Genomic DNA, 14,897 nt, shown 5'->3' on the forward strand with positions numbered 1-14,897 from the left:
TGTCCTTTTTTTTTCTTCTTCACTTTTCTTCTGTCTCTGTCTGTCCTGCTCTATTCTTCTCTTTTCTGAAACACAGGTGGGGTAGTAATGCGTGGCAGCTGTAGCCTCTGGTATGGACAGCGGTGAGGGAGGAGGAGGGGATGGAGGGGGAGGAGAGGAGAGAGATGCTGACCTCAGTCCCCAGGCTTTATCTCTTCCTCTCCTGACCCTAGCGGTCATTCCGGAGCAGGGGTCATCTTCTCATACCTCAGCCATGGCCCCTGCCAAAGAGTCCTTGACCCTGCCTCAGCAGGAGGAGGAGGGCGCAGAGGGGTCCCAGGCTAGAGAAGAGACCCAGGGAGGTGAGCAGAAAGAACGAGGCCGACATTTGCAGGAGAATGGAGCGTGTCAAAAGCAGGGGATGAAGGAAAACTTCGGGGAGGGATATTTGTCAGGGCAAAGGAAGGAAGAAGGGGAGGTACATGTAGGTGTGGGAGAGGCGTCAGTTACAGGGGGCCTCCCAGCAACCCTTAGCAGCAGAGGCGGAGAGGAGGAGGAGGAGGAGGAGGAGGAGGAGGAGGAGGAGGAGGAGGAGGAGAAGGAAGAGGAGGAGGCCATCTCAAACCAAAGCCAAACCAAATCCAAATGTTCTTTAATACCTCAACAGAGCCAGCACAGCTCTTCTTCCAGCACTGCGAAGGCCAGTGGCACGCTCGACCGCAACATAGCCGCCTCTCCAAAGCCCTCCCCCACTCCTTCCACCTCTCCAAAGTCCTCCCCTTTTCTTTCCACCTCTCCAAAGCACTTCACTAGTCCGTCCTCTTCTCCTGCCCTGCTGAGCGAGACAGAGGTAAAAGACATTAAGGGAGATCAGGGCTGGATTTCTGGGTTTCCTCAGAGCTTTAAATCCCAGCAGTCTACTCTGGCTTTTCCGCTGGCAGGTACGGAGCCTGCCAGTACACCTGCTGAGGATGATGGGCCGGCAGGGGTTCCTCACTCTTCCATTTCCAATGGAGATGTTGCCAAAGCTCCAGAACCAAATGACAGCCAGTTAGACACAGAGGTGGATGACGAGGGAGACAAAGAAGAAGAACAGAAAGAAGCTGTCCTTAAAAACCTCAACCAAGACCTCTCTCTTAATTCACTGACCAGTCACATGACCATAATGCACTCACGCAACTCCTGCAAGACGCTGAAATGCCCCAAGTGTAACTGGCACTATAAGTCTCAGCATACACTGCAAGTCCACATGAAAGAGAAACATCCAGAGATTGGAGGCCAGTGTGTGTGTGGCGCCTCCGGGGGAAAGTGTGTGTGTGGCGGTTCAACACGAGGTGTGTGTGGATATTGCAGTTCGGGGAAACCCCATCCTCGCTTGGCCCGTGGTGAAACCTACGCCTGTGGCTACAAGCCCTACCGCTGTGAGGTGTGTGACTACGCTACGTCATCGAAAGGCAACCTCAGCATACACATGCAGTCGGATAAACACCTTAATAATGTTCAAAATGGGGGACACTCGAATGGTCACATGCACACTTCCAACATTACCAACAATGGCAGCTCCTCCGACGGCCAAACAGCGGATGAGCCCACATACAAGCCCCCACTCCCTATTCCCACGCCCACTACCCAGCCCGCCAAGCTCACACCAGCTGCACACACTCACTCTCATGGTAAGCGGTGGCGGTGTGATGTGTGCGACTATGAGACCAGCATTGCCCGCAACCTGCGCATACACACCACCAGCGAGAAACACACACATAATATGCTACGGCTCCAGAGAGGTTACTATCTGTCTCACTGCCGGAGTCTTGCCCCGCAGCTCAAACACCTACAAAACACAGGTGAGTAATGCGTCTCTCAGTGTAATCCAAAAATAAAAAAAATTAGGATATTCTTACAGGAGATCCCTCTGTGTTTTAGGTGCCGAGCTCTCCTTGAACATGCGATTGACCAGTCAACAAGTCACAGATCAGCCAGTCACCCTTGGGTCTACACTGACTCCTTCGCCCTCCCCCTCCCCCTCTCCCCCTCCAGCCCCATCTCTGTCCCCCACTGAATCCCTCTCCCAGGGCATGTTTCAATGCCTTGTCTGCTCCTGCTTTTCGTCCGACAGCTTAGAGTCTGTGGAGCAGCACCTGAACGCCCCTCGCTCTCTGCCTCAGTCTGAGTGGTGCTCCCTGGTCGCTGGTGGCTGCCACTGCAGGCTGTGCGGCTACACCACCCCGCTGAGGGCTAACTTCTCCTTGCACTGCCAGACTGACAGACACCGCACCCGGTACCAGCTGGCTGCTCACCTCCAGGAGGGTGGGGACAGGGGTCAGGAGGGGGCATCCCTTATTGCTAAGGGCAACCCCGTCCAGCTGAGATGCAACTTGTGTGACTACGTGACCAGCAGTTTGGACAAGCTACGAGGACATTCCCTCAGTTCACACCACGAGGCCAGCGTCCGGGTTTACCGAGTCCGTACACTCTCAGTTCAACCAGACTTGATTTATGAATTATTTTGTCCAACCATAATTATTTTCTTTCTCTCCTTCTCTACCTCATTATTTTTAGTTCCTGCAGCAGTATGATGGTGAGGTTGATGGAGGTTCGTGGCTGTTCCATTGTCTCCTATGCAACCACTCCTCCTCTTCTAAACTCCAAGTACTGAAACACAGTCAAACCCTAACCCATCAGCAGAGGGAAGGGCTACTACAACTGCAGCCACTAGGCGGAGAGGAGCTGGCAGCCATTTTTACCATCAGGAAAAGCCCTGATGGTGTCACAGGTGAGAATATGAACTGTGCGGCCTTATTTGATTTCATGTTGCATGTGTTTGCTGACATCAGTGAGCAGACAGTGGATTAAGATGAAAAGAGTGAGAAAATGAGTAATGGCTGTTGCTGAGGTATTGACCAAGTAAATTGATTTGTCGATACACATCCTTGTTATATCCCCAATAACCCCTGGCAACAGCTAACTAGCACCTGCTAATCAAAGGACCAATACAAATCTCCCGATAAGAATGGGGGAGGTGGAGGCTACTCACCAGTCTGTAGTCTGTTCAAGATAAAACACTGAATTGACATCGTTTGGATTGCGTAAACTGCTGGCACAACATCTAAAATTAGTAGTTCAACACTTCAGTTGTAAACTAAGTCTATCCTGTGATTTGTCTATGTGCGGATTAAGACTTATTGAGGTGAACTGATGTGTTGTAAATCCATATTACGTCTACTCCACCCCTGAGGAGACTCTAATGGAGAATCAATACTTGATCAATAGTGTATGGAGGCAAGCAAGAAGAATGAAGTTTGGTCCAAAGACATTGGTGTTTTTTAAAGGATGCTATCTAGAGGATAATATGAACTACAATTATCCTGATAGTTTATGAGAACATATTGTTTGAAGCACAATGTTTGTGTAATGTAATTATGTGTTGCGTCCCCTCCCAGGAGAGCTCAGTGAGGATATGGAAACTTCCAGTGAGACCACTACTAGTCCTTTGGACACAACCAAAGACACTTGTAACTTGGGGGTGAAGCAGATTTCTGAGGAGACAGGTATGGCTGCTTCAATGTGCAAAACAATTCAACACATTCTACAACATATTATCGTTAACTCAAATGATAGCATGATAATATATTATTATTATATATATCTTATTTACATGTTCATGTGATTTTTTTACTTGAAGAAGAAACTAGTGACGAGGAAAGAGAAAAGAGGGAGTCATTGCCCTCAGTCAAGCGTCCATCCTCTGGATGCGAGGAAGTGGAAAACTCTATCTTAACCAAACGCCCCAGAATACACCAGCAAAATGAGAACCAGCAGGTGAGCAGTTAACACACTTTTTAATAATTTATGTATGACCAGGTGAATCTAAAATGTAACAACAGACACAATAAATGCTGTCCTAATGTAACTCCACAAACTCAGCACATCAGTGCTCTTTTTAAGTCTTCTAATCCAACACTTTTTTTCAACCATTTTTCTCACTTCTCTCTTTTCTTCTTTTAAATTTTTTAGACTGTCCAGTGCCCTTTGTGCCAGGTTAAACTCCCACACACACAACTTCGACAGCATCTCACACATGTGCACAATGTGGCGCAGGACTGTGTAGACAAGCTCATCAGCACAGTAAGTGTATGCAAGTGTGTATTTGTTGTATTTGAGTTTGTCAGGAAGCAAAAGAAAACGAGAAGGCAAAGCGATGGGGGATGGGGGAGAGTGAAATGTAGGGAGACAATTCCATTAAGAAGGCACCACAGAGAAAGGCTGCGCTTTTTTTTTTTTTAATGCATGTTTAAGTAGCTCCCCGCTATCATCTTTGATGCAGCCGTGCATTCTGTGTGTATGTGTATGCGCGTCTTTTAGAGTGGAAGAGAGAGGATTTGACTGAGTGAGGGAAGAGCCAGTCTTTCTATAATGCATGTTTAAGTAGCCCTCTATTACCAGAAGTGCAGTCAAGCTAAAAAGGGGCCCCCATGCTTTTTACTGTGTCTCTCCAACTAACAAAGACTGGTCATCTATCCACATCACCATCCTCCATATCCCTGGCCCGTATGCTAAGTGGCCTTTGTCTCTCGTGCTCTTCGCCTCCACTTGACTGACTGCTTTTCACCCTTTCTCCCCTCTGCTGTCCCTACCTCCCCCCTCCAGCTACTCCTATCATTCCTATTCAGCAATCTCTGTCCTTGCCCCTCCCTTTCTGTCTCTCCCAAGCTCTCTCTCAATTTCTTATGCGTTACCCCTCCCTTACTCACTCTCTCTCTCCGAAGCAGTTTTTTTTGTTCATTGCCCCATACTTTCTCCCTCCCTGCTCTCTCTTTTTCATATTCTACACCCCTTACCCCCCACCATCGTCCTCCCTCCCTCCCCTCCCTCACTCTCTCTGATAGTAATTGAGGTTCATTAATTCAGACTGAGGTGATGATGGCCATTATGTACCTTGCTTTCCAATTACGCTCTCTAGATTAAGCCTGACCTTCAGTTTTCTCTGCAGTGTGTGTGTGCGTGTGGTTGTTCCTCTCTTTCTATCTTATGAAGCTGTTACGCAGAGAAAACTCTTGTCATGTAAATCTCATCTTTAGCTGTCCGTCCTTTCCTAAGGGTAGCTAGCTGTTCGCATAGATATAGTATTTGCTCTCAGTGCTCGAAGCTGTGGAGATGGAGCTTTTCTATATGAAGAATGATTTTAAATAAATTCATTATTCAGCTCAGTAAAGTTTTATTAAACCCTTGGGGCATGTTGGAGGGTGTCGCAGAAGCTGAAGGGCAGACACACACATATCTCAAACATATACACTTATTACCAAATTGATGTGCCTTGCTGTCTATACTGCTGTGCAGGCAGGTGCAAGATGTAACGATATACTTACAGATTCACACTTTAATGTTTTATGATATTAGGACAGGGTGTGCAGGCCCTCATGTTTATACATCTTGATATTTGCTTGCTATTATGCTGTACAATTAAATGTTTTATTCATAATGTGGGATTAAGAAAATATGGTAATATACCATATTTCTTTCAGTCTGAATTGGTGTGTAACTGGCAATACATTTTTTTTTTAAAATTGACAGACTGTCACATTTTCTTTCTTCCAGGTCACACTATCCATGGAACAACCACAGCCTCAGCTGCAGACAGAACCACAGACAGATGATAGTCAGAAAAAGAAAAACACCAAGAATAACGATACAAATTGTACATATACTGCTGATTCCAGTGCCTCAGTTGATTCACAGAAAAACAAAGGTTGGTATAAAATTATGATAAAATCATGATAAAACTGACCAGTCATCATCAATTTAGATGTTAATTGAAGAATCATACATGCCAAACCAAACAAACATGTCATGGTAATTTGTTCAAAACACATTGTCTTCTTGGCCTAATGTTATTTAAAATGCACTATTACTATTTACTATTTGTATGCATTTTGCAGGAATTTCAGTAGAGAACACTGAGGGAGATGTAGCCGCACCCAAAGATGTCACAGCTCTACTCACCCCACCCCTGGAAGACACCACTCACCCTTCCAATGGTAGACTGGCTCCTCAGTCCCCAACTCAGACCCCCCCTCCTCCCCGCCCTCCTCCCCACTCGGCGACCCCCCTCCCCTTCCTGATCGCCATGGTTACCGTTTCCGTTGCAGCAGGTGCAGTCTAGCGTTTCCCACTCAGGAGAAGCTCAAGCTGCACTGGCAGTACCATGCCATGAGGGCGGCGACAGAGTGCCCCCTCTGCTCGAGACAATGCCGCAGTCAGGAGGCCCTGCAGAGACACATGCAGAACACACACTCACAGCTTGACAACACACAGGGGCAGAAAACACTCTTACCGCATCACACTACTCAATACGTGGAGCATACTAACAGTTCAGTTCAACAAGATTTTAGCTTATCACCTCAAGTGGGTCAAGAAGCAGGAGAGCATGAGGATGAAGAGATAGATGAAGAAGCACTTGGTATAGAGGGAAAGGAGGAACAAAAAGAAGAAGTAAAATTAAAAGAGAAGGACATGGTTGGTGAAGTTGATGGAGGTGAAGAGAATTTAACTGAGCCAGAGAAAGAGATCATATCTGAACCTACTTCCAGCTCTTTTATCAAAAAGAGCTCTAACCCCACAATGGACCGCTATCTGGATCCAACCAGGCCCTATAAATGCACAATATGCTCTGAATCTTTTACGCAGAAAACCATTCTTCTGGTCCACTTTAACTCTGTGTCCCATCTCCACCGGGCCAGACGAGCCCTACAGGACTCTGGCACAGGTGTTGCTGCCCCCGAGGCTCCCCGTGGCCCAGATCCTAGGCCCTACCGCTGCCGATTGTGTGGAGTGGGCTATAGCCAGAGCTCCACATTGGACATACATCTTCGCTCTGTCCTTCATCAGACTAGAGCTCGCGCTGCCCAGAACTTAGCTCCACAGAGCCCAGCATCTAGTGTAGCGGCTCCAGTGTCAGTCTCCACTACTGCCACTCAGGCTGCTACCACCAGAGAAGAAACATCCAAGAGTTTGCCTTTCACCAAGAGGCCAGATGTAGTAAGCTCTTCAACCTCTTTACTTTTAGGCCCTGGCTTAGCAGCAGAGGTCCAGCCAACCCTCTCTAACCCAACTGATGGCAAGCAGGCTAAAAAGAGAGTGGCAGAACTTATAGCATCAAGAAACCAGCTAATGCTAATACAGCAGCAGCAGCAGTTAGTCCAGGCTCAGGCCCAGGCCCAGGCCCAGGCCCAAGCCCAGTTACAACACACAGCTCTGCTCCAGTCCCAATTGATGCAGCACCTATCCTTTGGGACAGATAATCTACTTAACCAACACTTCTCCCTGGCACCAGACAACTTGCTCTCTCTGCATCAGCAACTTCTTCTGCCCTTTTACATGTCAGGAGACATGAATCTTAACCCAGAGTTGGCTGTTAAGAGCCTAGAACTTAGTCAGTTATTATCTGCTAACTCTATCCTAAAAGAACAGATTAAGGCAGAAGTTAAAAGGGAGTCCCAACCTCAAATAGAAGAGAAACAACCCCAAAAACAAAGTTCAAACTCAACTGTTAACCAACCAAATGATCGTGTGCAGTGTGAAGCCAAGGTCGAAGCTGGCTGCAGTGGATCCTCCATCAACCAGTCAGAAAGAGAACACAGCAATTCTAGTCCTGAGAAAGAAAAAGAAGAGAGGCTTGTTCCTACTGTTAAAAATGAGAGTCAGAAGGTGGAAACTGATTCCTCTTCATTTAATCTTCTTGGATTGCAGTGTCCTCCCCCCAGAGTGCCCTATGCTGCTGTGAATGGGGAGCCTCTTCGAGCCCTGCTGCAGAGTTATGGCTATGAGTTGGCACTGCAATATATACAAAGTAGACATAGACACCAGCAACAGATATCAACTCCTATGATACCAGATAAACAGGAGTGCTCTGATACCAACAAAATTGAGGTATGCTCAGAAAAAGAAAGAAATGATTTTAGTGGACTACAGGATGGAATGATTGAAGGCTGTAAAAAGGATAACCAAGGAGTAGAGGGCAATGGAGAGAGAGAACATTTGCCACAAGAGAAAAAGCAGAATGATCAGGAATTGGCAAACAAAGAGAAAGGATGTTGTGGAAGAGGAGAAAAGTGTAGAGACTGTGGCAAGCTTTTTTCAGATGCCTTGATTTTAAAAAGCCACCGGGAGTACATTCATAGGATGCTGTTTCCCACTCCTGCACTGGAGAGGTTTTCTAGAGAATACAGACTGCAGTATGACCAGATGTACCCACTCACACAGCCTAAATCTGGGGATAATTCAACTGCTTCAGCTGCAGCCCCAGTCCCATCCTCAGAATCAGAACCAGCACCGGAACCAGTTATGCCTCAAACGAAAAGTCTTACATCCTCACCTGTACCCTCATTTTCAGATCCCATGCCCAAAACATGTACTTCAGCTACAGACCTAACACCAACTGCCGCTACACCTTCTTCTCCTCCATTTTCTTCTCAACCTCACAAATTTCAACAAGAGGCACCCATCCCAAGCACATCTGCTACAGCTACTTCTCAAACTACATCCACAGCTAACTCCATACCCCATACCTTACCTAAAATACCAATGCTTCCTCTTTCCTTGCCCCAGCTTCCTTTACCTAAGCTTCCCCTACCCCACATTCCTTTTCCCATGGACCTACCTCTCCTCTCTCCGGTTGTGATGCAGTCTGTGGGTCTCCAGCCCCAACCTTGGTTAGACTCAAGTGTGAACCCCGAGTTGGCAAAACTCCAATCTCAACTCAACCCAGCACTGCTAGGGCAACAACCACAGCTCAGCCCAGCTTTGCAAGGTCAGCCTCTACAGCTCAATCCTGCTCTGTTGGGTCAACCATCCCAACCCAGCCCTATCCAAACAGGACAGCAACCCCAAGTCAGCCCAACAATACTTGAACAACAGGGTAAGAGAACCCGAACCCGACTCTCAGAGGAGCAACTGACTGTTCTGAGGAAACACTTTGATATTAACAGCCTCCCCAGTGATGAAGAGATCAACAAGATGTCTGCTCTGTCTGGTTTGCCTCATAAAGTCATCAAACACTGGTTTCGCAACACCCTATTTAAAGAGCGCCAGCGAGACAAGGATTCCCCTTATAATTTTAATAACCCCCCAACCATAGCCCTGGAGGAATCCAGAGAGGAAGTAGCACAAAACCTGCCTCTGACACTTTCCCCATGTTCACTGTCTCCGGGCCTTCCAGCCAACACCTCCCCACAGGCCCTGACAACAGACCTCCAAAGAGGAGAGCCCCATAGAGGCAGACGCTCTTCCCGAACCCGCTTCACGGAGCAACAGCTGGAGACCCTTCAGGGGGTGTTTGAGGCGACCCCCTACCCCAGAGAGGAAGAATATGATAGGCTGTCTGCACTGTTGTCTCTTCCTAACAGAGTAATTGTTGTATGGTTCCAAAATGCTAGGCAAAGAGCCCGCAAAAAATCAAGACCGGGGGGCAGACAATGGATTAGAGGGGAGGAACCAGCTTGACAACAGTCACAGACAGAGAAATGGCTGCTACAAGAACGATGATGATGATGATGATAACAGCTGTGGGGATGAAGGACAAGGTGAATCTCAGAATGAAAACTCCATGGATCTGACTTATGAGTATTACACAAACCCTGACTCACCTGTCCCTGATTCTTCCTCTCACTGCACAGAAAGTGAGTATCTAACAGCCGAAGGTGAACCAACACATCTTAGTAGGGAACAGGAAGATAACACAATCCCTCCACAGGCTAACAAGAGCACAGCTCTTGTTCAAACTAAGAATGGAATTTCAGATGCAGACATCCAACGTAAGGAAATTGTTCAGGCCATGAAAATAGGGTCCTCTCCACAACCTGAGCCCAATCTGCAGCCAAAAAGGACTCCAGAAAGAACCCAGCCTCGCTCTTCCTCCTCTTTACAAAAAACAGTACCCACCATCGCATCCACAGCTCATTCCAGCCCCGGGCATGCACACAGCCCTCCTTCTGATCAAACTGTTGAAAAGCCTGCTGATACATCACTCAGCCTCCTTGCTGCTCCAGAGTCTGAAATGAGCCACATTCGGCTGCCTGGTGCCACCTCTGGCCTATCCGCTGAAACCCAGCCAAAAAACCATTTCCAACCCCAAACCCAGACTCAGTTCCAGTGCAGTCTCTGCCCAGTGTCCTTGCCCTCATTGCAGCTGTGGCAGGAGCATCAGACCAGGCACCTCCTGGCAGCTCAGTCCCAGGTCCAATTTCTCCACCCTGGGTTCACAGACCGACCTATGCCTTACATGATGCTCCACCCCAACCATTCCCTGATGGCCAGCCAAATGCTTTCAGGTGCTATGTCCCAGATGCACCCTAATACCACACATCCCATGATTTCACACTTAAATAGCATACAAATTAAGAACACACTCTCTGATCACTCGACTAACACCCTCAGCAGCCTTTCTCAAAGTTCCCTGACACCCATGAAGCAGAGTTCAAAGCTTATGTCAGAGACCAGTTTTGAAGGCCAAAGGAGCAGTAGAGAGATTGAGGAGGAGCACCGAAGGGATAAGCGTCAGAGAACCACCATCACCCCAGAACAGCTTGAAGTGTTGTATCAGCGGTACAGCATGGACTCTAACCCCACCAGAGGAGTCCTGGAAGGGATTGCACGCGATGTAGGCCTTACAAGACGTGTGGTTCAGGTATTTTATGAATGTTTGTTGTGTCTGAATATGTGTAAATGCTTTGAGAGAGAGAGACAGAAATAAAGGCATAGAAAAGGACTTAATGCCTTTGTGTATCTCAAATTTTAAAACATGCTGGTCTTTCCTTCACAGGTCTGGTTTCAGAATACACGAGCCAGAGAGAGAAAAGGACAGTTCCGGTCAATGGGGCCAGGATCCAGTTTCAGCTTGGGTCTGAACCACCTACGCTGTCCATTCTGCAGGGCTCTCTTCAAGGTGAAAAGTGCTTTGGATGCCCATATGAGGTCACGCCACTGGGCAGAGGCTGAGAGAGCTGGCTACAACTTATCGATGAGTAATGGATCCAATGGGCAGATTGGGATGGCTATGTCATCTGTCACGGACAGACCAGGCCCATCTATCTCCTCCAACCTCATCCCAAACCATGGCTATGTCATCATTAACAAAGAATTAACTATAAAGCCACCTGTGACCTCTTTGTCTTCAACTACTGATCTAAACAACCCAGAGGAGGATGATGACTATGAGGAAGACGATGACGAGTACCAATGTGAGGAGGGTTCCAGTATGGCTGACCAAGGGTCTCCTAGTCCTGAGGGATCTGGGGGCCCAAGCTCATATTGGGGTGAGACGCAAAGTCTGCAACAGCACCAACATCAGCAGCAGCGCCAAAGGACACAGATGAGCCACTTCCAAGTACTCCAACTCAGAGACTTCTACAGGAGCCACCGTACCCCCAACCGACATGAGTGTGAGACACTGGGCCAAGAGTTGGGACTGCCTCACCGAGTGGTGCAGGTACATTTCAAATATTCATAAATGATAAAATGCAGTTTGATCTGAATGTATTAAAGATTAAAAACGATAGTTTCAGAACAATTAAGTTGTTTAAGGGTAATAGCTCATTTATACATTACAAATATTTTTTGCAGGTGTGGTTCCAGAATGCTAGAGCCAAGGAGAAGAGGGCCAGGAGCCTGAGCTCTGATTCTGCCGAGAGGGAGCAGTCCGAGCTGTCCACAGGGGCAGGGGAAAGAGACAGAGCTTAGAGAGGCAGATTATGGTCCCTTTGCTTCCTTCTACTACATTCTCCCCAAAACCTCTCCTGCACCTGCTATCGTCCTCTAACCATATACCCTTTCCACTTTGCTGCCAAACCTGTAACCTAAACACCCCAAAGATGCCGAGCCACAGTGGCCCAAAGAGAAACTCTCAACTGAAAGTAGGAGATAGCCTAAACCAAGTCCTCTCCACCACAGCTTTCTTCTTTTCATATTGTTCTTAAACTCTTTCCTGGTCTGTCCTTTCTTGTTGAAAAGAGCCCCTCTCCCTATCCGTCAGACACCTTACTACAACCAAACACCACCTTGATAAAAACCAACCAGATGCCACAGAGGCCAAAGAGCATTCTCCAAGTATGTGACCTCACTGCCCAGCTAGACCTGCAGTCTACCTCTCAGTCTGCATGACAGACTCACAGTGGGCCCTCCACCAGACAGTGCTTAATGACTAGCTGTGTAGCATGTAGTGCCAGTCTGTAAGAGGCTGGAAAAGAAATTGTCAAAGAGATTTTAGTGTAAATAGAGAGCTCCAAAAGATAAATTTGAAGAAAAACAAAGCAGTTAACAGTGGATGAAAAAGAAGATGATGAAAAACAAAACACGGAAAAATAGATGGAGGTATTCACATAGAGCTTTTGTAAAGACTGACTCAGATTCCAAAGCTCGTAACCAAAATTTTACATGTCTGTGGATTTAGTTTCAACATGTTTGTTTTCAATAACAAACTGCAGAGCTGACGTCTGTACAGTAAATGGGTGAGATCTGCAGCTGGCGAAAGTAAGCCGAGTACCAATAGACTGATACGGTGCCAGACTGCAGCGTCACCCTCCACAAGCCAATGATGAGTCTTCTGTTGTACATGTACACCTTCTATGTTCCTTTAGTGGATAACAGCCCAAATAGCACAGAACGTAAAGGCCAGTTTGTCCTGAACGGGGCAAACTATTTTTTATAGCACTCAACCATTATACTGTATATGAAAACTTTAACCAAACTCAAATTTACATTGTGTGTGTTTAGTAATAGTTTCTTAATATAAATCTTATGGATTGAGATAAACTGTCTTGCTTCGATATAATAGTGTCATGATTATGAAAAGATTATGACAGCTTTGATATGTTCCGGCAAGGTGACTTACTGCCTTTCCGTTCTATTTGAATATACCAATGGCTGACCAATGTTATGTGATTAATGTAAAGCTTTCTATGCTCAGGTCAACAGCTCAACATGGCTCCGCTTCAAATGTGATCTTAATACTGTACTTTTCTGTTTTTAAAACAGAAGAGGCATGGTTTAACCTTGGACTAAGTATTAAAAGATATCTACAAAAACATCTGTATTTCAAAGATCTGAGCTTTTCACCTCTGAGTAATAGATTGTGACAAAAACCTTATTGAAACTAAAGTGTTTAATAGTGTGAGGGGTAAATGTACAGTATTTAGCTTTTGTATGGTTGACTCAAGACTTCATTGGATGATTGAGAGATGGCTCCCTTTTTCACTTATAGATAGGGAGCTACTGCGGAAAGCTGAGAACAACTTTGGATGTTATCGATGTTATTTTTGTACACTTAATTTATTTTCCCTCTTTCTCCCTCCTTTCCTCTTTTTCTCTCTACTTTTCTTCCTGTGTTCATTTGCAACCAGTCCTTATTCTAACTGTAATAATGATAATATAACAATAATAGCTAAACAATAATTAATGCTTTAAGACAAAAATCCAAAGACGTGATAATACTTTAACCATATGACCTACAAAAATAAGCGCTACTGTTTACTTGACGATGTATTGCTGTTTTTAAAGAAGGAAGGAGTCCCTATATCTAAGCTACTGTTTTTCTCTCATAAGCACACTGGAGACTGTAACCAAAACCCCAAACTAGAGCCATGGCAGTCTGTAATATAGCGGTTAAAGAGTTTTACTTCTCTTGAGAAATGTTGCAGTTTATTTTCTTTCTTTTTTACCATAGTGTTGAACTTCAGCCCTTAAGGATGTCCAGTTTGCTGCTAATGTACTGTAGTTTCTAATGATACCGTAGAAAGATGCATGCTCTGATCGCTTTACCACTAGGCTTTAATGACTACAAACTGTAATGATAACTGTGATGCTGTTGATAAACTGCTCCTATGTTGAAAACAAATGAATATGTGGGGCTCAATTCCATCAGGTTTCTTTTTCAGTATCCTATTAATTACCCCTACTCAGAAGATAAAAAATAAACAAAAATGGCTTTCGTAATACCAGAAATATTTTTTCAAGCTTCCAGTTTTAGAGAAACCTGCTTGGGGCATTAACTTCTCAATACTTATGGAGATACTGCATAGCTATTTGAAGGAGTTTAGCCCCAAACCTCACTGGTATGGTGTCAGTCTTTCTGTGTTGCAATGTCTCTAGTCCATTTGTCCAGCTAAAACAGCTTTGCTGAACTCAGACTGACATCACAGCCAACTTTCCAAAGGATGTGGACTGACTAACTCTGTCATGTTTTGTTCTTAAACTAACCAATGTTTACGACAATACCAATGAGCTTTCTTCTGTACAGAAATGTGCATTCCAAATACCACAAAGGCAGTTTTTTTGTATACTGATTATTTAAAATTTAATTTGTCATATTCTCTTGATCTTAGTGACTGTAAGATGTACATATTGGGGTCCTCTATGGTGAAGGGACTCTGTTATCCTTACTGTAGGTAAAACTATTCTTTTATTTTTTTCTGGATATGTTGTTGCCATAGTGATGACCAAAAAGATACCTGTGATGTGCACCTGTCCTTATGTCCTGCTCCGGTGGATTAGTGTGTCTCTATACTCTCCCTTCCCAAGTTTTCCCCTACTGGTGTGTGTTTCTCTTCCTTTCCCTTCCCATACTCCACTGAGCTAAATAAAGTCTGCTTTGGTGCATGCTCTGGTCTCATCCCTTTGCTTTAACCGAGAGAAGCCATTTTATGAATGTCGTGGTATGCGAAGGTGTCTGTCTGTTTCATATTCCAGGTTTTGTGTGTGTGTGTGTGTGTGTGTGTGTGTGTGTGTGTGTGTGTGTGTGTGTGTGTGTTTTGTGTAACACAGCAATGTGTGAAAGCCATTTGGTGAAAGGAGCCATGACCTCTGGGGTCACTTCATTAATTACATTTGTGACATTCAGCCAGATGAGTTTCCTTTGTGACTAAATAATA

At 45.7% G+C, this 14,897-nt stretch overlaps 1 protein-coding gene across 1 annotated transcript; it reads left to right on the top strand.

Moving 5' to 3' along the window:
• The first annotated feature begins 592 nt into the window (after positions 1-592).
• LOC114560083 (zinc finger homeobox protein 3-like) lies at positions 593-14,582 on the top strand. Its single transcript, XM_028585236.1, is given in 12 exon segments — positions 593-1,823; positions 1,903-2,441; positions 2,539-2,752; positions 3,420-3,527; positions 3,662-3,798; positions 3,994-4,104; positions 5,575-5,725; positions 5,916-6,014; positions 6,098-9,436; positions 9,438-10,660; positions 10,796-11,461; positions 11,596-14,582. Coding segments are annotated over 12 exon segments (7,392 nt in total). The 5' UTR covers positions 593-1,135; the 3' UTR covers positions 11,713-14,582.
• Positions 14,583-14,897: the final 315 nt, after the last annotated feature.

This window comes from Perca flavescens, chromosome 8, assembly GCF_004354835.1.
Source record: "Perca flavescens isolate YP-PL-M2 chromosome 8, PFLA_1.0, whole genome shotgun sequence".
NCBI lineage: Eukaryota > Metazoa > Chordata > Actinopteri > Perciformes > Percidae > Perca > Perca flavescens.